The sequence below is a fragment of the Octopus sinensis genome, linkage group LG22, assembly GCF_006345805.1.
Source record: "Octopus sinensis linkage group LG22, ASM634580v1, whole genome shotgun sequence".
In the NCBI taxonomy this organism is placed as follows: domain Eukaryota; kingdom Metazoa; phylum Mollusca; class Cephalopoda; order Octopoda; family Octopodidae; genus Octopus; species Octopus sinensis.
The window spans coordinates 19,106,867-19,131,577 of NC_043018.1; the positions used below are offsets into that span (position 1 = coordinate 19,106,867).

General features: G+C 38.3%; 1 protein-coding gene across 3 annotated transcripts in view; it reads left to right on the top strand.

The window, feature by feature from the left end:
• LOC115223216 (secretory carrier-associated membrane protein 1) overlaps positions 1-24,711 on the top strand; it is a 117,449-nt gene that overhangs the window by 44,493 nt on the left and 48,245 nt on the right. For 2 of the 3 annotated variants that reach the window (XM_029793694.2, XM_029793693.2), the window contains exon 2: positions 11,977-12,063. The exons of the other annotated variant lie outside the window; for it this stretch is intronic. In XM_029793694.2, coding sequence (XP_029649554.1) covers positions 11,977-12,063 — 87 coding nt within the window. The remainder of the gene's footprint in view (positions 1-11,976; positions 12,064-24,711) is intronic. 3 annotated transcript variants of the gene reach the window in all.

A 24,711-nucleotide genomic window follows, 5' to 3' on the forward strand; every position in this document is an offset into this window, starting at 1 on the left:
ATGTAGGAGGAGAAGAAGAAGAAGATAACTGGATTAGTCAGAACTGAAGTCCTGGTTCAAATGCTTGTAGAAGACTGAGCTCTGTTAAAAGGGGGCTCAAGGGTCAGTGTGTGAAATGTCCATCACCAAAGGATGAGAATGGTCCCTCCTGCAGGTTTCCACACAGTTTCCTTCTACCGAATTTCACGCAAGGTTTTCGTTACCCCCTAGGCTGTCACACAAAACTCTTGTCCAAAGCATGGTAAGTGGGATTGAACTTGAAAACACGTAGTTGTAAAGTCAGCTTCTCGAACACTCCACCGTGCCTGTTCCCCCTGAGTATGGTTTTGTCTAATAAACAGACATTTTGGGTGTAGTTTGAGTGTATTTAACCCTTTAGTGTTCAGATTATTCTATCAAACATAATGCTTATTGATTCCCATTGATTTGAATTAATCATGCATTATCTCATATCTTCAAGATCTTGATGGTGTAATTACTTAATGTAGAACAACATTGTAGGGTAGGTGTGAGAGCCTGGATCTGGTCAGTTTGAACATAAAACAGATTAACTATTTTGGCCGAATATGGCCGGTTTAAATACTAAAGGGTTAATATTCCAGTTGAAACGTTAGAAATTGTTCAACATTATTTGGCACTGGCAGTAGAACCAACATAGGTATATCAATGTTATAGTTTGGTGTAGAGAATGAACCGGGTCATCTTAGATATAGGTGTGGTTGTTTATTTTTATTTTTCATTTTGTATTTTTTTTTTTTAACAAAAGGTGCACTCATCAAGTAAGTGATCTAATCTGATCTGAAACCAGGTGTTGAAACTAAAGTGATTGCAGCATGGAAGACATATTTGTTTTATTGTTCTGTTTGTTTCTCCATTTCTTTTGGTTCAATATATATATATATATATATTCGTCCCTTTTGCTGTCCTGGTGTCCGTATGCATTCGATCCTTCTTCCAGGAAATCTACGCTCCCAGCTTAGTTTTTCTAATGCTCGTTGCTTAGTTTTTCTTGGAGGGCTGGCCGTGATCTAGTAATCTCAAGATTAATCAGCCGAAATTACTACGATGATCCGGTTCTTGACTGAAGACTGAGGGTTTCGAATGTCCTGTCCGTGTTTATTGTATCGTCTTCTAAGAGTTATACGTTCTTGTCCATGTTGTATTTTTCTACATACCTTAATATATATATATATATATATATATATGTGTGTGTACAGAGAGAGAGTGAGAGAGATAATGGTGTCATTGAGACCCAAAGGTGTCAGGTATTGCTGTATAAGTGCTACAGATATATTTATATCTGTAAATGTTCTAAAATCTACACAGCCTTCGTTTTTTTTATCTCATTATGAAAAAAATCTCTCTCTCTCTCTCTCTCTCTCTCTCTCTCTATATATATATATATATATATATATATATAATATATATATATATATATATATATCTATATATATATATATAGTGGCTGAAACCTAGCGGATCTATTTTTAGTGCTAGAGTCGACCACATAGTGGTTACTCTCTTATATTTATGTATAAAATTTATTGTATTCCGGGTTTTTATGCACTAAGCCACTTGGTGTTAAATGGATGTACTATTAAATTAGTATCCAATTTTCTCACCCTTATTTGTTGATTATATATATATATATTATATATATATATATATATATATATATATATAGTGGAAGAAGTAGACTCAGGAAGACATGAAATGAAGTGGTGAAGTGTGATCTCCGAATGTGTGGCCTCATGGAGGTGATGGCAAGTGATTGCGACCTTTTGCAAGTGATTGTGACCATCAAGCCAAGTGAAATTGTAGCCAATGCTGGTGACACGTTACAGTATTTGTGTTGGTGACACATGTAAGGCACCCACTACACACTTGGAGTGGTTGGCATCAGGAAGGGCATCCAGCTGTAGAAACCAAGCCAAACTTCAGACTGGAACCTGGTGTAGAACTCTGGCTTACCAGTTCCAGTTAAGTTGTCTAACCCATGCCAACGTGGAAAGCAGATGTTAAATGATGATATATATATATTTTATTTTATTTGTTAGGGAATACAAATTCCGGCATCACAGGGGTTCAAATTATTCTTAATGAGGAAATATATATTTTTATTTAGAGATAGTTGTCCCCTTCATCCCACCATATAAAAGAATTTTAATTTAATTTAATACCTACTACTCATATCTCGGCTATGAGATTCATTTTCCGGTTCCTTAACCACGCCGTGTTTTGCAGGGACCTTTCTTAAAATGTAACCCCAATCATCAGGCCTCTAAATAACTTAATCATAGTTTGATACTAAAAACTATATTTTAATTTTAAACATATAAGGCGCAGGAGTGGCTGTGTGGTAAGTAGCTTGCTAACCAACCACATGGTTCCGGGTTCAGTCCCACTGCGTGGCATCTTGGGCAAGTGTCTTCTGCTATAGCCCCGGGCCGACCAATGCCTTGTGAGTGGATTTGGTAGACCGAAACTGAAAGAAGCCTGTCGTATATATGTATGTATATATATATATATATATATATATATATATATTATATATATATATATATATATATATATATATATATGTATGTGTGTGTGTTTGTGTGTCTGTGTTTCTTCCCCTAGCATTGCTTGACAACCGATGCTGGTGTTTACGTCCCTGTCACTTAGCGGTACAGCAAAAAGAGACCGATAGAATAAGTACTGGGCTTACAAAAAGAATAAGTCCCGGGGTCGAGTTGCTCGACTAAAGACGGTGCTCCAGCATGGCCGCAGTCAAATGACTGAAACAAGTAAAAGAGTAAAAAGAGATAAGTATGTGTATGTGTGAATAGGTTCACCGGACCTTACTGTGCAAGCCATGATTTAATTCAAATAAAATTAATAAAAATATAAAATATGAATAAAAAAATAAAAATTTACAAAAACTATGTTCACACGTGTGTATATATATATATATATATATCTATACACACATACACAAACACACATACACATCTGCTTCAATCACAAAATGTGTTTTGTGTTTGTGTTTATTGTTTTTAGCAATTCTGTTTTTTTTTCTTCATGTCTATATTATATTATTTTAGGAATTTAAGTATGAAAGTTACAGAGTTATTTCATTGCGAGAATTCAGTTGTTTTTTTCTTCTATTTTTAGTGTTTTCCATATCCACACTTCAGTAGCATTTTATTGTGTGTTGTTGTTGCCTGTATTTGTCAACTTAATAATTTAATTCACTGTAACTTGGGTCACTGGTCTCTAATCACCTGATTACTGACCTAATTTTCAGCTGTTTCTATGTGTATACCTATATTAATGCCAGTTGCTAAGAGAGGCGACACTATACAGTACGTCTCTTGGGACCGAATATATTTAAGAAATTAACTGGTTTATTTTTAATGTTATGTGCAGTTATTGCTACAGAAAAGAAATTATTATTATTATTAAGGTAGTGAGCTGGCAGAATTGTTACTGCATTGTACAAACTTTTACTGGTACAAACGATGGTGATGTTATATATATATATATGTATGTATTGCTATAAATGAGGGAAAAACAAGGAGAGGAAGAAGTAATGCTCAGTTCAGCTATTGTTGGCATCTTACCTGATTAATTTTATTTCTAACACGATTCAAGTGAATTACTTTGAATTATGTAACGGATCTCTTGGACATAGTCCAAAATATGAAATGCATCAGTACAAAACATTGTCATTCTTCTCTCTTTCGGTCTCTCTCCACCCCATATTCCTAGTATTCTGGTTGCTCTTCCCACCCCATTTCTTTATTCTTATTTTGTCATCCAGTGAGTTAACTAACCACTGGCTGTGTTGCCTGACAGGTAGAGAACTATAAACGATTGGAAACCTGCCAAATTTCCAGGTACCCATTCTTGGTCTTTCTTTGACCTAAGGTTTTAAATTCCATCAAAGAGACGAACTGTGGGTAAATCTTGCGCTCTTGATGTCCAGGAATCACTGCACATAATGCAGCTTCAGTGCATAGCTGTGCATCTTTGCAGTTCAGCAAAAGAGACTGATAGAATAGGTACCAGGCTTAAAAAGAAAAAGTACTCGGTTCGGTCTCTTCAATTAAAACCTTTGAAGTGGTGCTCCAGAATGACCACAATCCAATGACTGAAGCAAGTGAAAGACAAAAGACTATCGGTAACAACTTTTGGAGAAGGAAGTTTTAATTTCCCTTTGAGAATGTCACATTTAAAACCATGGCAAGATCTGCAAATCAAAATCTCTGTATTAACGTTTAGCCCTTAATCTGCCCCATATCCAGTCGAAATGGAGGCGCAATGGCCCAGTGGTTAGGGCAGCGGACTCGCGGTCATAGGATCGCAGTTTCGATTCCCAGACTGGGTGTTGTGAGTGTTTATTGAGCGAAAACACCTAAAGCTCCACGAGGCTCCGACAGGGGATGGTGGTGATCCCTGCTGTACTCTTTCACCACAACTTTCTCTCACTCTTACTTCCTGTTTCTGTTGTACCTGTATTTCAAAGGACCGGCCTTGTCACTCTCTGTGTCACGCTGAATATCCGAGAGAACTACGTTAAGGGTACACGTGTCTGTGGAGTGCTCAGCCACTTACACGTTAATTTCATGAGCAGGCTGTTCCGTTGATCGGATCAACCGGAACCCTCATCGTCGTAACCGACGGAGTGCTTCCACATATCCAGTCGAAATATTCCACCTGTTTTACGTTCAAGCCTGGCAAGTCTGGTCTCTCGTGTCTGTACTTCAATGTCTTGCTGCAGAATAAACAATTGCATTATTGAAATGCATGATTAATTCAAAACAATGTGAATAAGTAAGGATTGCATTTGGCAGAATAACCTGAATGCTTAAAGGGTCAAATGCCAAATTTGCGATGTGTTGTGCATTTAAGATATCATCCACCCTGCAATATGAAACTACCAGAAAAGAGTCAAAATGGTTAATCATGTGACCTCTTTCACCTACTTTTATTTTTTCTAAAACATTTTTTAAATATCCTCCTCTCCTACATACTTACTCTTTTTCTCTCTCTCTCTCTCTTCCACTCACTCTCTTTTTTTCTCTCTCGCTCTTTCTCTGCCCCCTCTCATTCCCTTTCACTCATTCATCTACCATGTTTGTGTTTTAGCATTTAAATCAACCATATCTTGCCCCACCATTCTTACCTGTTTTATGTTCAGAATGGTCAGATCCAGCCTCTTACACATACCCTGTTGTGTCTTTCTAAAGATATATACAATCAGGATACACAGTCATAGGCGCAGGAGTGGCTGTGTGGTAAGAAGCTTGCTTACCAACCACATGGTTCCGGGTTCTGTCCCACTGCGTGGCACCTTGGGCAAAGTGTCTTTTACTATAGCCTTGGGCTGACCAAAGCCTTGTGAGTGGATTTGGTAGACGGAAACTGAAAGAAGCCTGTCGTATATATACATATATATGTGTGTGTGTGTATATGTTTGTGTGTCTGTGTTTGTCCCCCCAACATCGCTTGACAACCGATGCTGGTGTGTTTATGTCCCTGTAACTTAGCGGTTCGGAAAGAGACCGATAGAATAAGTACTAGACTTCCAAACAATAAGTCCTGGGGTCTATTTGCTCGACTAAAGGCGGTGCTCCAGCTTGGCTGCAGTCAACTGACTGAAACAAGTAAAAGAGTAAAGAGTCACATCAGGAAAATCTTGAAACTTCGAGATAAAGCATGATTAATTAAAATAATGTGCATAAATAAAGCTTAAGGTCCCCTACATGTTGCTGCCACATGTGAAATGTCAAAGGACTTGATTGTGTCTTACTGCGACTTGGATCCATGGTCCTAGTTTATGAATTAGTGGTTCATTATCGTTTGTTCAAGATGAATGTCTAATTGAGTGTAGAGGATGAATTGGTTTTCAGCATGGCTGTATGCTAAGATGTTTATTTCCCAACCACATGGTTCCAGGTTCAGTCCCACTGCATGGCAACTTGGGCAAGTGTCTTCTGCTGTAGCCCTGGGCTGACCATAGACTTATGAGTGGATTTGGTAGACAGAAACTGAAGAGGTCCTTTATATATGTGTGCCTGTCTTCATGTTTGTCCCCTGCCACTTGTTGGCTATCGGTGCTGGTTTGTTTATGTCTGTTTAACTTAGCAGCTTGACAGAAGAGACTGATTGAAAAAGTGCCAGGCTTCTTTGGAAAGAAAAAGAAAACCAAAACAAACCCTACTAGGGTCAATTCATTTGACTAAACCCCCTTTTGTGGCTGTGCCCCAGCATGGCTGCAGTCCAGTGACTGAAACAAGTAAAAATTTTGAAGTTAAAAAATTTAGACACGCACTCTCGGAGTTTTGGTTTTTTCATAAATGTTTTCTTTATCTTTATCTAGTTTCAGCTCACGAGCTGTGGCCATGCTGGGGCACCGCCATTTAACATAATATTTATATATTTTGATATTTCAGTCATGGTTTGCCTTTGCAAATTTGCCATTTATCTGTGGTACACATGCATTTTTTTTTTTTAAATACCACAGTTTTTTTTTCCCTTTTTTTTTTTTTTTTTTTTTTTCGGTTTTTGTGCCTTCTAAAACTACGATTGCTTTTTCAGCTTGGATTGCGAGAAATGATGAAATAAGCACAAAATGAGAAAAAAAAAAAAAAAAGATATTTCGTTATTGATGTCTGACAAAATTTAAACGAGCGTTAATTTCTCTCAACTGTATATATGCAATACGCATACGTTTATATATATATATACATATATATATATAGCAATGCATTGTTATGTGTGTATTTATAACCTACTGTTTTGTGGTGCCTATGTTTATCAATATATTTAGTTGCTTTACGTTTTGCAGTGTCCTGCTTGTATTATTATTATTATTATTATGTTGAATCACAGCTATTTGTATTACGCCTGTTGATTTCTGTCACATGTCTGTGTTTTATGTTTTATTTTTCAATATGCATTATTACACCATGGATATTACTTTTAACTTTTCAATTCATTTTTGTGTTTGTCGATGTGTGTGTATATATATATATATATATATATATATATATATATATATATATATATATATACACACACACACACACACACACACACGTGTGTGCATGCATCCTAACTACATGAAGTCATTTCAATTTTTTTCAATTGTTTTCTTAAGACATTGAACTTCACATTTAAAAGAACTGTCTTGTCGTAGTTTAGATGATTTTCTCCTAATTATAGTGTCTAAGCTACCATTGACCCCTCACATTCGAAAACTTCCCCAAAATTTAGAAAGGGAGCAGTGCAATTGACTGAACCCCAAATAACCAGATTCCTAGTTTCTATTTTGATATCCCTGGAGGAGTGCAAAGTTAAACCTGTTGGGATTGAACTGAAGTTAGAGAGGAATGGAACTTGATACTTCAAAACATTTCATCTGGTAACTCTTCCAGTTTTTTTTTTTTGTAACCAACAACTGAAGCAATAATAATAATAATATTACCCAAGAACTTTCTACAAAATATATACTCCTCGCACGCCCGTGCCGGTGGCACGTAAAAAGCACCACCCGACCATGTCCGTTGCCAGTGCCGCCCCGACTGGCCTCCGTGCCGGTGGCACGTAAAAAGCACCATCCAATCGTGGCTGTTGCCAGCCTTGCCTGGCCCCCGTACTGGTGGCACGTAAAAAGCACCATCCGTCCGTGGCCGTTTGCCAGCCCCATCTGGCACCTGTGCGGGTGGCACGTAAAAAGCACCCACTACACTCACGGAGTGGTTGGCGTTAGGAAGGGCATCCAGCCGTAGAAACACTGCCAGATCAGACTGGGCCTGGTGCAGCCTTCTGGCTTCACAGACCCCAGTTGAACCGTCCAACCCATGCTAGCATGGAAAACGGACGCGAAATGATGATGATGATGATGATGATGATGATGTTTCCAGGAAATCATAGACTTTGATAACATCTGGACTAAGATTGCATTGTTTTTTGTTTGTTTTCCTCCTAATCCCTCGTTAAAATCCCTCGTTAAAATAGCTGTAGCTCTCTACAAACAGCATTAGTTAATTTAATTTCTGTTATTTCTTAAATCATAATGAGACAGTAAATTATTGTGTGTGGTCGTTTAGTATATCAATTAGTATTAATTTCAGCTGGCTTGAGGTTTTCCCTGCGCCTAGCTTGAAACACTGGAGGTTATACACAATACACACCCAGTTACTGCACAGCCACACACATAAACACTTAGAAAGTGAGTTAAATTTGTAGAATTGAAGTAGATGGCAAGAACTTGAAGAAGTTGAAAGAGTTATGTATTGAATGACGTACTCAAATAATTCTCAATTAACCGTAATTTTCCCTTTTTGTTGGAGAAAGAAAACAAAAATCTAGTGGATATTGTTATTGACTGTTAAAGAAAAGGGGGCAATGATTTTCAGAAATTAAGAATTAATTTCATAAAATAAAATTATGTGCTGACAATGGGATTCGTTTGTGTAAATCTTGTTAAAGTAATGAGTTTCAGAATCTCAAACCTGCCTGCATCTGCTTTCTGGCAGACAAAGATCAGATTTGTTTCTAAGCGCGTAAATGTATTTGGAGAAATTCTTTTGTCATTTTACTTGTTTCAGTCATTGGACTGCAACCTTGGTGGAGCAACACCTTGTAGGGTTTCGTCTATCAAATTGATCCCAGTACTTGCTCTTAACCTGACACTTAGTTCTGTCTGTTTCTTATTGCCAAACCACTAAGTTACAGAATCATAAACAAACCGACACTTTTTTTTCAAGTGGTCAGTTAATGGTGACAAATACTTATATATAGTGGGCTTTAGGCGGCGAGCTGGCAGAAACGTTAGCATGCCGGGCGAAATGCTTGGCAGTATTTCATCTGCCGTTACGTTCTGAGTTCAAATTCCGCCAAGGTCGACTTTGCCTTTCATCCTTTCGGGGTCGATAAATAAAGTACCAGTTACGCACTGAGGTTGATGTAATCGACTTAATCCCTTTGTCTGTCCTTGTTTGTTCCCTCTATGTTTAGCCCCTTGTGGGCAATAAAGAAATATATATATATAGTGGGCTTCTTTCAGTTTTCATCTACAAATTCGCTTATAAGGCATTGGTTGCCCCTGAGTTCTTGGCACTGTACAACTAGACTGAACCTGAGAAATGCGTTTCTGAAGCTAACTTCTTAACCACACAGCTGTAGTCAAATTCTTGAAATTATGTCTTTGACAGTTCCTAATCAATTATTTCTGCCACTTCTTTGTTTTCTTTCTCCTACTAAGAGGGAAATTTAATTGATTTGAGAGATTTTGCTTTCATTATTCAGTAAGTAGTGGCTTTAAATTATATGCCATTGTCCCACTTCAGTTACTTCCCCTTAGCTCATTTATTTATGTGTTCTTTTCAAGTCTAGAGATTCTGTTTCAGCATTTGAAATGTTGTAATGTTACATGGTGGTGGGGTGGAGGTGGTCACCTCCACCAAAATAGGCCAAGACTAAAAGTTGCTTCCTCTATAAACAGTGACCATTTAGTAATTTCCAATTTTGACTTTGTGACCGTTAAGGTCAGATCTAGAAGTTGGCTGCTATTTCTTAAATGCCAGACTCTTGTAGGGGGTTTCTAAACCTGTCACTATTTCTTCGGAAATATTTTGTTTCAGTGGAAAATGATTAATTTTGTCGAATCCGAATCCATTGAGATAACTGGAATTTCTTTGAAAGTCTTTTCATTCTTCATTTTACAATTTTATAACTCTCACTGCTACCCCCGACCACATCACCTCCCACTCCATTTCATTTACATCGGTATGTCTCTGTTGTGATTCTCTCTCTCCCTCTCTCTCTCTCTTCCCCTCTCACTCATAATTATTGAATAAACGATAGTAACATGAGACTTTATGTATTAGTACATTTCCTACTTCATTGCAACACATCACATGGATATGCACACACACACACACATTCACGAGGCAATGAAGGGGACTGCGCTGTTGCTTGACATGCTAGTAATAGCAGTCAAATCTTCTTCAAATCACTCACCCTTCCTTCTCGAAAATAAGAAAAGACATGTTGAATAATGCAATTCTACATTTATTCTTTGAAAAAAAAAAAAAAAAAATACATGATAGTCAAGGGTAGAAGCCGTTGATCATAGTTCTGCTCCATTGGTACTGGCTGGCCTGGGGTTAAACATGTATATCTACTGTAACATAGCATGTAAATACATCATATCCACATAAAGATATGCAGGCACAGAAACAAAGCTTTATACGTTTATATATATATATATATATATATATATATATATATATAATATATATATATATATATATATATATATATATATATATGAAAGAAGTACTCTCACACACATACATACATGTGAATACAAAGAAGACTCATTTGTAAGCAAAACACCCACACAATATCATGAAGAGCATGGTATGTGTGTTGTTACTGTTTTCCCTACCTGTCCACTCAATATTGGTATGGGAAAAATGGTTGGAAAGCACACATACACTTCATATATTATCATATATGTCTTTATCCAAAATGGAGATGAATGCCAATGTTTCCATGTGATGCACTTGAAAATTGTTGAGGCATTCCTTAACGTGAAACCAATGGTAGCCTTAATACACAAATAAAGAATCTTTGTCCACCAATGTGGTGTTGAGCACTCATTTTCATTGTTCGATATTTACATATCATATCACACACACACAATATATATATATGTATATAAAGATATATGTAGGGAGAGAGGGAGAGGCATGCATCTGGTTAATAAGCTTGCCTTTCGGTGCCTGCTTTTCTTCCAGTATGCAGAAGTGCATAATGAATGGAGAAGTATCTTCTTGTCCCATGGTCTTGCGTTGACCTCAGGTATGAAAGTGTATTTGGAAAAGGATTAGTAAGGCTCAGCCATGTCACACAAAATCATGCTGAGCCTGCCTCAAGATTTGACTATGGCTTTGTGTCTGTGGAATACTCCACCATTTTCCATTATCAATGAATCTGTGCTGTTGATGGAACAATTGCAACACATATGTATTGCGATCAACATCTCCACAATCTCTCTTTTTCTCTCTCATACACACACACACACACAAACACACACACGTTGTCTACATCTATTTTTCATGTTAACATAAAGGGATAGTTTTTTTTTTTGCCTGCCCTTACTGCACTTCGCTGTTAAAATAGGAAGTTAGAATAGAAACTTTTGTTACTGAGGTTGGAAAGAACCATTTCAGTTAGGTCTACTTCATCTCACTCTCTCTTTCTCCATCTTAGATTTTAGATTTTAAAGTGGCACGTAAAAAGCACCATCCGTTCGTGGCCGTTGCCAGCGCCACCCCGACTGGCCTCCGTGCCGGTGGCACGTAAAAGCACCATCCGTTCGTGTCCCTTGCCAGCCTCGCCTGGCCCCCGTGCCGGTAGCACGTAAAAGCACCATCCGTTCGTGGCTGTTTGCCGGCCTCGTCTGGCACCTGTGCGGGTGGCACGTAAAAAGCACCCACTACACTCGTGGAGTGGTTGGCGTTAGGAAGGGCATCCAGCCGTAGAAACACTGCCAGATCAGACTGGGCCTGATGCAGCCTTCTGGCTTCACAGACCCCAGTTGAACCGTCCAACCCATGCTAGCATGGAAAACGGTCGCTAAATGATGATGATGATGATATATATATATATATATACATACACACTCTCTTCACAGAGTTTACTTTAGGTTGTATTTACTTCTGTTTTCAAATGCCACATTTTATTCCTACAATAACATTTGGTTCAACTTATCTCTCTCTCATTCATCCGCTCCCAGATCCAGTCTCTCTTTTACTCTGCCCTTTACTTGTTCCTTTCTCTCTCTCTCCTCCTTTTCTTCCATGCACATGTCTGTATCTCTCTATTCCACCGTCTTCAGCTAATATCTCTGCCCTCCACTGATGCAAGGATGCATGGTGATTCCATTACTTGACGCGACTGTTTATCTGTTTCCAGGATCCCTCCGTCAGACAGGCAACCAGTGGCACCCAAGGCACTCTGGATGATTTCAACCCTTTCGCTGATAAGAACAACACCCAGCCGGTAAAACTTGCTCCTCGTTAAAACTCCTACACACACTCACACACACACTCGTTAATAGCATTGGTTTGGCTGGTCATTCAGTTGCTCTCTTTACTCTTCTAACAAACAACCTACTAAAAACTAATATCACTGGCTCTTAGTTGATGCACCAGTTAATTATTATTATTACCACTATTGCCTAACTATCTGGCTTAACGAGTTCACTGAATATCACTTTTATCTGGAGCTTTTTTTTTTTTTTTTTTTGAAAAAAAAAATAATTTAAAACAGAAGCAAAAAAAAAAAAAAATAAAAAATTAAAATCTTTCAGTGGGGAATTTCATTTTGATTTGAAATATTTTAATTTTAATTTACAACAATTTTTCTTTTATATATTTTTTTACCTTTGTTTTTGCACTGTTTTGAGTATATTCACATTGTTCTGTATTTTTATGTTATTTGATAATAATAATTATACAAATAATGTTTCAAGTTATTTGTTGAGAATGCCTACCTTTGTTGGTTTGTTTGCTTTCTTTTATTTTTTCCGTCTATGTTCTCCCGCATGTGTTTTTACCCCAGAAATTACTCTATTATTTATTTGTTATAATAATTGTTTATCAAGTTGACATTTGTTCACCCTTTTAAAGAATGCCATTCTTTTTTTTTTTTTTTTTTTTTTTTTTTTGCCATTTCATGAGAGAAATTACTGCTGTTTTTAATTAAGTTATTTGATTTTAGTTATTCTCCGGCTCAATTATTTTAACAATGATGTCATTAGATTAAATTCATCTTGTGGTTGAGGTCTTACAAAAATGTGTTTCACACTCAAAACTTTTGCCTGTCCTGCATATCACATGTGATATACAAATCATATTTCCCTGGCTTCTATGCATCATATCTGATAAGTATACCCAGTTTTTTTTTCACCCGCCTGAATAACTTAGGATTTATGAAAGGAAAGCTTTATATCACTCGGAAGATATGAAGCACAGGCTGACGAAATATCTGAAAGCAAGCATGGATGTTTAAGGACAAACTTATGGAAATACTTTGGACAGGGAAAGAGTTAGTGGGTGTTAAATTTGAAGTGATTGATCTCTCCTTAGCCCCATGCTTATGTGGAGAGAGAGAGAGCGCGAGAGAGAGAGGGAGGGAGGATAATTGACTCAGGTTTGTTGGGAAGAATTTGAGTGGATTACTGTTGTTTGCTTCCTGAGATTGATAAATGATGGTTTTCATTCTGAATATTCGATATGAATTCAGTATTCAATGAGTTATTGTTAGCGAATAGGGTTTCACATACATACATACATAAGGAGGTATCTAGTAATATATTGGTAAAACGGTAAGATAACAAAAGAAAGAAAGGAACCTCAATATTATGTAAATAGAGGAAATTGTATATATATGTATATATATAAATTTCAAATTTTGGCACAAGGCCTGTAATTTTTAGGAAGGGGGCAAGTCAATTACATCGACCCTAGTGCTCAACAGGTACTTGTTTTGTTAACCATGAAAGGATGAGAGGCAAAGTCAACCATGCCAGAATTTGAACTCAGAATGTTAAGACAGACGAAATGCCACCAAGCATTTTTCCCGGCGTGCCAACGATTCTATCAGCTCGCTGTCTTCATATTAAAATGGAGTTGTGAGGGTGAAGCATTGAGTGGTATTACATTAAAGAGACTTGTTGGATAAGGGCAGAACAATGCCTTACCCAAACTTAGACTCTCCTATTTTGATGACAGAACCACTCTCTTTCTTTTCTGTTTTTTACTTGTTTCAGTCATTTTGACTGCGGCCATGCTGGAGCACCGCCTTTAATCGAGCAATTCGTCCCCGAGACTTATTCTTTTGTAAGCCCAGTACTTATTCTATCGGTCTCTTTTGCCGAACCGCTAAGTAACGGGGACATAAACACACCAGCATCGGTTGTCAAGCAATGCTAGGGGGACAAACATAGACACACACAAACACACACACGCATATATATATATATATATATATATATATATATATATATATATATATATATACATATATACGACAGGCTTCTTTCAGTTTCCATCTACCGAGGCTATAGTAGAAGACACTTGCCCAAGGTGCCAAGATTCATGCATTTTCCAAAGTGATGATGATGATGACATGCCGTTGAGATGGATACTTTCTTGCTTATGTATATATATTCTTTGAGGAGTTATTTTGCCAATAGAAACGCATGTATATTTTACTGTAATCAGTTAACTAATTAACTAAGCAACTATTTGATTAATCATTTAATTGGTTTGTGAGAGTTTTTTTATTACACCCTGTGGTGTTATGATGTGCCCACATCTGCTCTTCACCATGCTAATGTGCAATGTTTGTTAGTTTCACAAACTTGGCCACTTTACTGAATCAGCCTTTCCAACAATTAACATACTTTCTTTCATTGATAATACAGTCACTAATTGAACCTGCCATCTGTATCAGAACAAGATATGTAATAAACCAGGTAAAATAGGAAAGTAGGCAAGACAGGCTCATGGTATAAAAATAAATTCCAAGGTGTAGTCTTTATGATGCTACCCTCAAGAAAACCAGGTATATTTGAGAAAGTGTTAGAGGTGAAAATTTATGTACTTGTAGAAGCAGACAGATCTACTGGTAGGACACCCGTTTAGAAAAAAATTACCTATAACAATTGCATTAAAACGAAAACTGAATTCAAAAATACATTTAAAAACTAGAAATGTGCAGTACTGTATGAGACATGAAAGATGAAACCACAACTTGCAATGGAGAAATGGCCCACAACATAGTAGCAAGAATAGAGGTACACTGGTATGAGTGCAAAAATAAAATCCAGCATCAGTACTGTACCAACATGCAAAGAGAAACATGACAGCTCGATAAACAATCTTGATGTAAAAATCTTATTAATGTACCTGCATAACTCAACATTAAGACAAGTAAAAACAAGAAGTACATTGATTAGAGATTTAGAACGACCTCAGCAGAAAGTGTGAACAAAGTAATGACTCCGCTTTCATCAGCGTGTGGATGACTTTGTATACTTTGGTAAGATAAATATTTGTGTTGAAAGTAAAGCCAAATGGTTGAAATGTCCAACTTCCACCTTACACTTGCTAACCATTAAGCGGTGATATACAGGAATAAACAACAAGCTATCATATGAACAACACACACACACACACACATGCACAAACTATGCACATCAATGCTAGCCACAAAATATAACGAACTAATGCATGCGCATGCACACACACACACACACACACACACACCACACACACACCACTTTCTCTCTCCCTAATCATTATAAACTATAAATAGTGAAATAGTGAAGCAGAGACAGATTAATCGGGTTTGTGAAACTAACATGGACATTAGCACAGGGCAGAGAAAATGAGGTCACATCATGAGATAAGCTCAGAAGCTGTGACAAAACAACTCAGATGAACTAATTGATTCATCAAACAATTGATTGGTTAACTAGTTGACTGATAACAGTATAAAGAAATGGGTCTCTTTCTCTCTCTTTTTCCTACACACACACACACACACACACACACAAAACTCTCCTTCATTATTAAATGACACAGAATACATCTCAGCTTCCCATCAATGCAGACAGTGGTTACCATAGTTATGAAGAAAGGTTGAAAATGCCGACCGTTTTAGTTGAAAAGTACTCTTAGTGCTACTCTGCTGTGCCCTCAATTGAGACACAGCTTTATTTAACTCTTACTCTTTACTTACTTGTTTCAGTCATTTGACTGCGGCCATGCTGGAGCACCGCCTTTAGTCGAGCAAATTGACCCCGGGACTTATTCTTTGTAAGCCCAGTACTTATTCTATCGGTCTCTTTTGCCGAACCGCTAAGTGACGGGGATGTAAACATACCAGCATCGATTGTCAAGCAATGCTAGGGGGACAAACACAGACACACAAACACATACATATATATATATATACATATATACGACAGGCTTCTTTCAGTTTCCGTCTACCAAATCCACTCACAAGGCATTGGTCGGCCTGGGGCTATAGCAGAAGACACTTGCCCAAGATGCCACGCAGTGGGACTGAACCCGGAACCATGTGGTTGGTTAGCAAGCTACTTACCACACAGCCACTCCTGCGCCTTTTATACCAAAAAACCCACTGTTCCATTCTTATTTCCAGGTCAAAGTTAGGAGGCATCCACCTATCGAAATTGAATATTGGAAGCAAAATATTTATTGTGAGAGAGAGAGAATTGGGGATGGTAGAGGCTAATTCTAGTGACATATTGATGTTCTCACAGAATTGTCCTTCTTCACTGAGACTGGAAATAAATTTGGTCAATCTCCAAACATTTTCATTGTCCTTAGTATACATATGGAGTATTAATATTTAATGAAGTGGAATATATATTAAATAGCAAAAGTATTCTGAACAATCTGTGAATGTCTTTGGTTGTAAATAACTGCAAAATAGAATTTAACCCATTGTCTGAAATACACTGACTTTGTTTAATTTAATTCTTAGTCTTGTAACTTTTTCTATTTTTAATTTTCCCACTCTTATTAGAAACTAACTGAAATGTAGTTAGTCTTGTATAAAAACCATAAAAATATAATAGGCGCTGGAGTGGCTGTGTGGTAAGTAGCTTGCTTACCAACCGCATGGTTCCGGGTTCAGTTCCACTGCGTGACACCTTGGGCAAGTGTCTTCTACTATAGCTTCGGGTTGACCAAAGCCTTGTGAGTGGATTTGGTAGACGGAAACAGAAAGAAGCCCATCGTATATATGTGTGTGTCTGTGTTTGTCCCCCAACATCGCTTGACAACCAATGGTGGTATGTTTACGTCCCCTGTAACTTAGCAGTTCGGCAAAAGAGACGGATAGAATAAGTACTAGGCTTACAAAGAATAAGTCCTGGGGTCAATTTGCTCGACTAAAGGCGGTGCTCCACCATGACCGCAGTGAATGACTGAAACAAGTAAAAGAGTATGAATTTGGATGGAATTTGCTGATAGAACAGAATGCTTATTGGTGTCCATTGTGAATATGCTTCTTACCTGTTGTCCTCTCACTTTCACATGCCAAGGTAGATTGAATACAGTTCAGTTAATTACATGTAAACATTTAAACATATCAATTCCTGGGCATTAATTTCCTGTCTTGGAGTTGATTTTGTGCTCCAGCTAATCTCTGTAACTTGGAAGTCGCACAACTCCCATTAGACAAAGAATTACAGGATATGCTTTCATCTTCTTCATTCAAAAGTTTTTGCAAGGCCCAACAATCTAATGTTATTAACTTTTATTACAGTAATTACTTTCTCCTCATAAAACCACTAGTATACCAAGACCCCATATTTAAAATATATTTATAAGTTGTGTATTTTTTTCCCTTAATTCTTACCATTCTCTAATGAAAGCTTTAATGCAATATCAATTACATCATGTCTCCACTGCTGCTCCCTATCAATTAATCCTGATACAATTTAGCTGGTGTTTCTAAATGACATTGGAATGTCACTTTAATTATTTTATCCATGTTCAAGCTTTCTGCTTTAATCAGATCATCATTAATAAACACCTTTGGCGTTAGGAAGGGCATCCAGCTGTAGAAACTCTGCCAGATCAAGATTGGAGCCTGGTTAAACGATGATGATGATGATGATGATCAGTTAGGTCATACAGGAAGGTGTGGTACCCAACAACTGGTGTAGCAACATTTTAGTCAACTGTTACAAGGGTAAAGATGTCTTAGAGAGAAGCAATTTCAGAGATCAAGTTGCTGGACTATTTCTTGAAAGTTACAGAAAGAGTTACAACTCAGTTAATTAGGATAAAAATGTGAGACTCGATGGGATGGAGTTCAGGTATGCGCCAGGAAGATGCATTGATAATGGCCTCTTTCTAGGAAGACAACTGCAGGAGAAGCATTTAGCCAAAAATGAACCACTGTTCTTGGCATTTGTCAGGCTGGAGGAAATTTCTGACAGAGTTCCTTGCTCTCTGATTTGGTGGTCACCATAGAAGCTAGGGGTTGAGAACTGTTCAAGTTGTGAAGAGGGGTGCTGTCAGTTATGAGTATAGTAATGAATTCAGTGTGGAAATAGGAGTTTGCTGGGGGGGGGTCTGTTCTCAGTCCCCTCTTTTATTTATTACAGTCCTCCAATAGAGGATTTAAAAACTGGGTGTCAGTGGGAATTCCTCTCTGCTGACGACTAAATTTCTTGTTAGCAGGGAAACAGACAGAATGGTTAATCCCAGCAGGTAAATGGCCTTATTACCATCAGATGTGAGTCTCTCATTACAATGGTTCCCCACAGCTGAGTCTTTATCAGACCCCACTCCCCAGCAAAATTCTTAAGCATTTTTGAATAAGGCCTTAAACTTTACTGAAACTAATTTACACACATACACACACACACGCACACACACACTCTTTTAATTTTTGTTTTGTTGATTTTATTACAATTTATTTATTCTTTATTACTTCAATGATAAGACTAATACTCCTTTCTACTAAAGGCACAAGGCCTGAAATTTTTGGGGAGGAGACTAGTCGATTACATTGCCCCCCTAGTATTTGACTGGTTCTTCACTTATGAACCCTGAAAGGATGAAAGGCAAAGTCGACCTCAGCAGAATTTGAACTCAGAATGTAATGGTGAACAAAATACCTATTTCTTTACTATCCACAAGGGGCTAAACCCAGAGAGGACAAACAAGGACAGATAAATGGATTAAGTCGATTATATCAACCCCAGTGCGTAACTGGTACTTATTTAATCGACCCCGAAAAGATGAAAGGCAAAGTTGACCTTGGCAGAATTTGAACTCAGAACGTAGCGGCAGATGAAATACCACTAAGCATTTTGTCCGGCGTGCTAACATTTCTGCCAGCTTGCCACCTTAATAATAATAATAATAATGATGATGATGATAATAATATATATCTTTGGACACATAGACACACAACAAAATGAAGGTTGTTGTTGAGCAAATGGGTTGTTTCTGTGCTCTCCGTCCTTGCCAAACACTGTTGATGTGTATTACTTAACCAATAACCACTTCATATTTATTCATCTCATTACGAATATGTTAATAGTGTGGCCCACTAACACAAGTTTAGATACACCGCTGTCATTCACCTTGATTGTTGACTTAATGTGACGGCAGTTTTCATGAGCCGGCAAATTCAACTAGTCACTAATTAAAACTACAAGAATAGATTTTAAAAATGGTATTTTTGGCACACGAGATTATCTCTTCATCATCATCTTGTGTCTGAGTTTTTCCAAGTTGGGATGGCTTGGGTGAGTTTCATAGTGTCTCGTTTTGGTCCATTTGATCTGGAACACACATACACACACACAGCTACAGAAACCCAGCCAATTTTGTTGTTGTTGTCTCTTTCTTATAATATCGACTGGGTATATTTTATCTTGCCACTGACACCAGATACGTTGTCTGCAGCCAAACTAAACTGTCCGTTCTTCTTTGTATCAGATCTTATACGGAATCATTATATAATGTTACTTAGCCAGCAGCTAAAGGTTAAATAAAATCATTAAAAGTTTAAAAGTTGTGTGGTAGGATATTGGGTTGGTGGAAATTTATATAATTTCAATATTTCTAAATATTTTTTTGAATTTCTTTTACTCTAGGGATGACGATGAATCAAGCAATTTTCTCTAATCAATAGTCTTAATATTATCTTAATATTAAATAGACTTTATCATGATGATGATGATGATGATATTGATTAAAGAGATCAATATATTTACTTGCTTCGTTGTCTTAACCTTTAGTGTGTTTCTGTCGCAGTTTCTTTATTTCCTGTCTGGCAAGGGCTGGAGGAGTTCTGCAGTACAGTAAACCAGTGGCTCCCAAAACTTTTTCGGGCTGCTGTCCCCTTAACACCCAGGCCACATTCCTAGTGCCCCTATCCCAACCAACCATCACAACCATAGACCTCTTTCCAAAGTAAAGTCAGAGCAACTGTATTTCACAAATAAACCTTAACCTAACGAACCCATTATTTTGTGGTCTTTACATGAATCGCCACCCCTTTATTGCCCCAGTTTTTACATGAATTGCTACCCTTTTATTGCCCCACTTTCCTTCAGTGCTACCTTGGAACTTTCTGCCCCCCCCACCCCGGGGGGTGTGATTTCCCCTCAACGTTGTTGTGGTGTTTGTTCTGGTTCTTTACTTTCTGAGTTCATGTCCTGCCAACGTCAGCTTTGCCTGTCATCTCCCTGGAGTCAATAAAATAAAGTATTACTCAAGTACTGCAGTCAATGTATAAATAAATGGTTAACCACTCCTACCAAATTTTATGGATGTGTGCCTATGTTAGAAATGGTTATTATGAGTTCAATTCCTTATACTTCCTTTCAACACTCTTTATCTCTTCTGTGGTTGTTAAACTAGAGTTGATTGAATTGGCTACAGCCTCATCATTAAGTTTGGGGGCCAAGCACCTATATTAGAAATTATTGTTATTATTATTCTTTTAAACTCAGGTTTTGTTTGAACTCCTGGTGCTTTGCATACACAGTAGGCTTGTTACCAGCAGCCTATGGTGCCATGCTATTCTTTTCAAATCTAATTCTTCCCTTCTGTTCTTCCGCCACAGTCAACTTTGCCTTTCATCCTTTCGAGGTCGATAAACTAAGTACCAGTTGAGTACTGGGGATGATTACATCGACCAGTCCCTTCCCCCAAATTTTCAAGCATTGTGCCTTTAGAAGAAAGAAAGATTATTATTATTAAAGCAATGAGCTGGATGATTTGTTGTGTGGGGCTGGCAAAATCATTAGCATATTGGACAAAATGTTTAGTGCTAAGTTTCAAATCTACTGAGGCTACCTTTGCCTTTCATCCTTTCGAGGTTGATAAACTAAGTACCATTTGAGTACTGGGGATGATTACATCGACCAGTCCCTTCCCCCAAATTTTCAAGCCTTGTGCCTTTAGAAGAAAGGATTATTATTATTAAAGCAATGAGCTGGATGATTCTGTGTAGTGGGCTGGCAAAATCATTAGCATATTGGACAAAATGTTTAGTGCTAAGTTTCAAATCCTCCTGAGGCTACCTTTGCCTTTCATCCTTTCGAGGTTGATAACTAAGTACCATTTGAGTACTGGGGATGATTACATCGACCAGTCCCTTCCCCCAAATTTTCAAGCCTTGTGCCTTTAGAAGAAAGGATTATTATTATTAAAGCAATGAGCTGGATGATTCTGTGTAGTGGGCTGGCAAAATCATTAGCATTGGACAAAATGTTTAGTGCTAAGTTCAAATCCTCCTGAGGCTACCTTTGCTTTCATCCTTTCGAGGTTGATAAACTAAGTACCATTTGAGTACTGGGGATGATTACATCGACCAGTCCCTTCCCCCAAATTTTCAAGCCTTGTGCCTTTAGAAGAAAGGATTATTATTATTAAAGCAATGAGCTGGATGATTCCGTGTAGTGGGCTGGCAAAATCATTAGCATATTGGACAAAATGTTTAGTGCTAAGTTTCAAATCCTCCTGAGGCTACCTTTGCCTTTCATCCTTTCGAGGTTGATAAACTAAGTACCATTTGAGTACTGGGGATGATTACATCGACCAGTCCCTTCCCCCAAATTTTCAAGCCTTGTGCCTTTAGAAGAAAGGATTATTATTATTAAAGCAATGAGCTGGATGATTCCGTGTAGTGGGCTGGCAAAATCATTAGCATATTGGACAAAATGTTTAGTGCTAAGTTTCAAATCCTCCTGAGGCTACCTTTGCCTTTCATCCTTTCGAGGTTGATAAACTAAGTACCATTTGAGTACTGGGGTGATTCATCGACCAGTCCTTCCCCCAAATTTTCAAGCCTTGTGCCTTTAGAAGAAAGGATTATATTATTAAAGCAATGAGCTGGATGATTCCGTGTGTAGTGGGATGGCAAAATCATTAGCATATTGGACAAAATGTTTAGTGCTAAGTTTCAAATCCTCCTGAGGCTACCTTGGCTTTCATCCTTTCGAGGTGATTAAACTAAGTACCATTTGAGTACGGGGATGTTTACATCGACAGTCCCTTTCCAAATTTTCAGGCCTTGTGCCTTTAGAAGAAAGGATATTATTATTAAAGCAATGAGCTGGATGATTCCGTGTAGTGGGCTGGCAAAATCATTAGCTATTGGACAAATTTTAGTGCTAAGTTTCAAATCCTCCTGAGGCTACCTTTGCCTTTCATCCTTTCAGGGTTGATGAAATAAGTAACAGGTGAGCACTGGGTTGATGTCATCAGCTTGCCTCTTCCACTGAAATTTCAGACCTTGTACCTTTAGTAAAAAGGATTACTACCTCCACCTTAGCAAAAACAGGGGTATTATTTTCAGTTGTGTTTGTTTGCTTGTTTGTCCATGGACAAGACAAGATGCCTCAGGCACCGCTGGATGGATTCAGATGAAACTTTCAGGGATGTTTGGCCTCATGACAGACATGAACTGATTAGATTTTGGGATCAATCCGGTACTGGACAAGGATTCTGGATTATTTTTCCTGTTTTTTACTTAATATTTGAGAGCAGTCGAGTTTATCTCGGATATTCTCACCTTAAAAATCATCTCCAGTCAATTATTGAGAGGACATTGGTGTTGCCTTGGCAGAGGTTTGCGCTCTCCGAGTGTTCTTTTTATTATTATTTGGTTTGACCCCGGTTCGGTCTTATTCCTGGTAGGATTTATGTGGGTAGCAGGTTACTACTTGTAACCTTAGGTATCCACAAGTTTTCAGCAGTGTTTCAAGTGCTTAGAGCCCTCCCGATAATCTTTGCTGTCTATCATTTATATTTATTCAAACGTCTTTGTATTACATTTCTCTGCATGTGAGTGTATATAATTGTAATTAGGGTGTTGCTGCTGCTGTGTTTATAATGTTGGCCACGTATTACAGAGCATCTATGTGTGTGTGTGTGTGTGTGTTTTGTTTGCATTCACTTTACTCACACACACACACACACAGAATTTTGTTATTGTATATTTATTTCTTTACTACCCACAAGGGGCTAAACACAGAGAGGACAAACAAGGACAGACAAACGGATTAAGTCGATTACATCGAGCCCAGTGCGTAACTGGTACTTAATTTATCGTCCCTGAAAGGATGAAAGGCAAAGTCAACCTCGGCGGAATTTGAACTCAGAACGTAAAGACTGACGAGATACCTATTTCTTTACTACCCACAAGGGGCTAAACATAGAGGGGACAAACAAGGACAGACAAACGGATTAAGTCGATTACATCGAGCCCAGTGCGTAACTGGTACTTAATTTATCGACCCTGAAAGAATGATGAAAGGCAAAGTCCACCTCGGAGGAATTTGAACTCAGAACGTAAAGACTGACGAGATACCTATTTCTTTACTACCCACAGGGCTAAACACAGAGGGGCAAACAAGGACAGACCAACGGATTAAGTCGAATACATCGAGCCCAGTGCGTAACTGGTACTTAATTTATCGACCCTGAAAGGATTGAAAGGCAAAGTCAACTCGACGGAATTTGAACTCAGAACGTAAAGACTGACGAGATACTATTTCTTTACTACCCACAAGGGGTAAACACAGAGGGAAAACAAGGACAGACAAACGGATTAAGTCGATTACATCGAGACCCAGTGCGTAACTGGTACTTAATTTAGACCCTGAAAGGATGAAAGGCAAAGTCAACCTCGGCGGAATTTGAACTCAGAACGTAGCGGCAGACAAAGTACGGCTACGTATTTCGCCCAGCGTGCTAACCACTCTGCCAGCTCGCCGCCTTGTTATTGTATATTGCTTTGTCAACTCAGTTGGTAACAAGGCTTGGGTTTTTGTTTTTCTGTCAGTTATTGTATATATGTGTGTTTGTATATCCATGTGTAAATGTGTGTGTGTGTGTGCATATAGACATACACAGAGGGTACAACCTAAATATATATAGCCAATCCCCCCTCTTCCTTGCTAAGAGCATTTTTAAGCCAAACCGTCATATTCCCGGTGCACCCCCCCTTGCCACCCCCCCACCAAATACCGGATATCTCTATATTTTTGCTCCTCTATAACGGATGTCGCCTTCTCCCACCACCATTATAGGTGTCTACTCTTGGAAACCCCCTCTTCAATACGCTATTTCAACAATGCGTACCCTCTCTTGATATCCTAACGTTCTACTTGCCTAGAACCTGTAATCATTTATCTGAACCAACCCTACCACTGGTTGCTCACCGATATTTCTGCCCCCACCCCACATAAAAAGCACCATCCGAACGTGGCCGATGCCAGACCCCTCGGGCACCTGTGCAGGTGGCACGTAAAACACACCCATTACATCGCGGAGTGGTTGGCGTTAGGAAGGGCATCCAGCTGTAGAAACACTGCCAGACTAGACTGGAGCCTGGGGCAGTCCCTAGCTCCCCAGACCCCGGTCGAAAACCGTCCCACCCGTGCTAGCGCGGAAAAGGACTTTAAACGATGATGATGATGATGATGATGATACAAGACATTAAAAGGTTTGAAAGACAGTTGCAGGGGGACCATTGGAAAGATGAAAATCATGGGATGAAAGCCTTTGATACTTTAATTAAATTGATCAATTAATAAAGTAAATGGCATCTTCTGTGTGTATGTGTGTGTGTTTTACT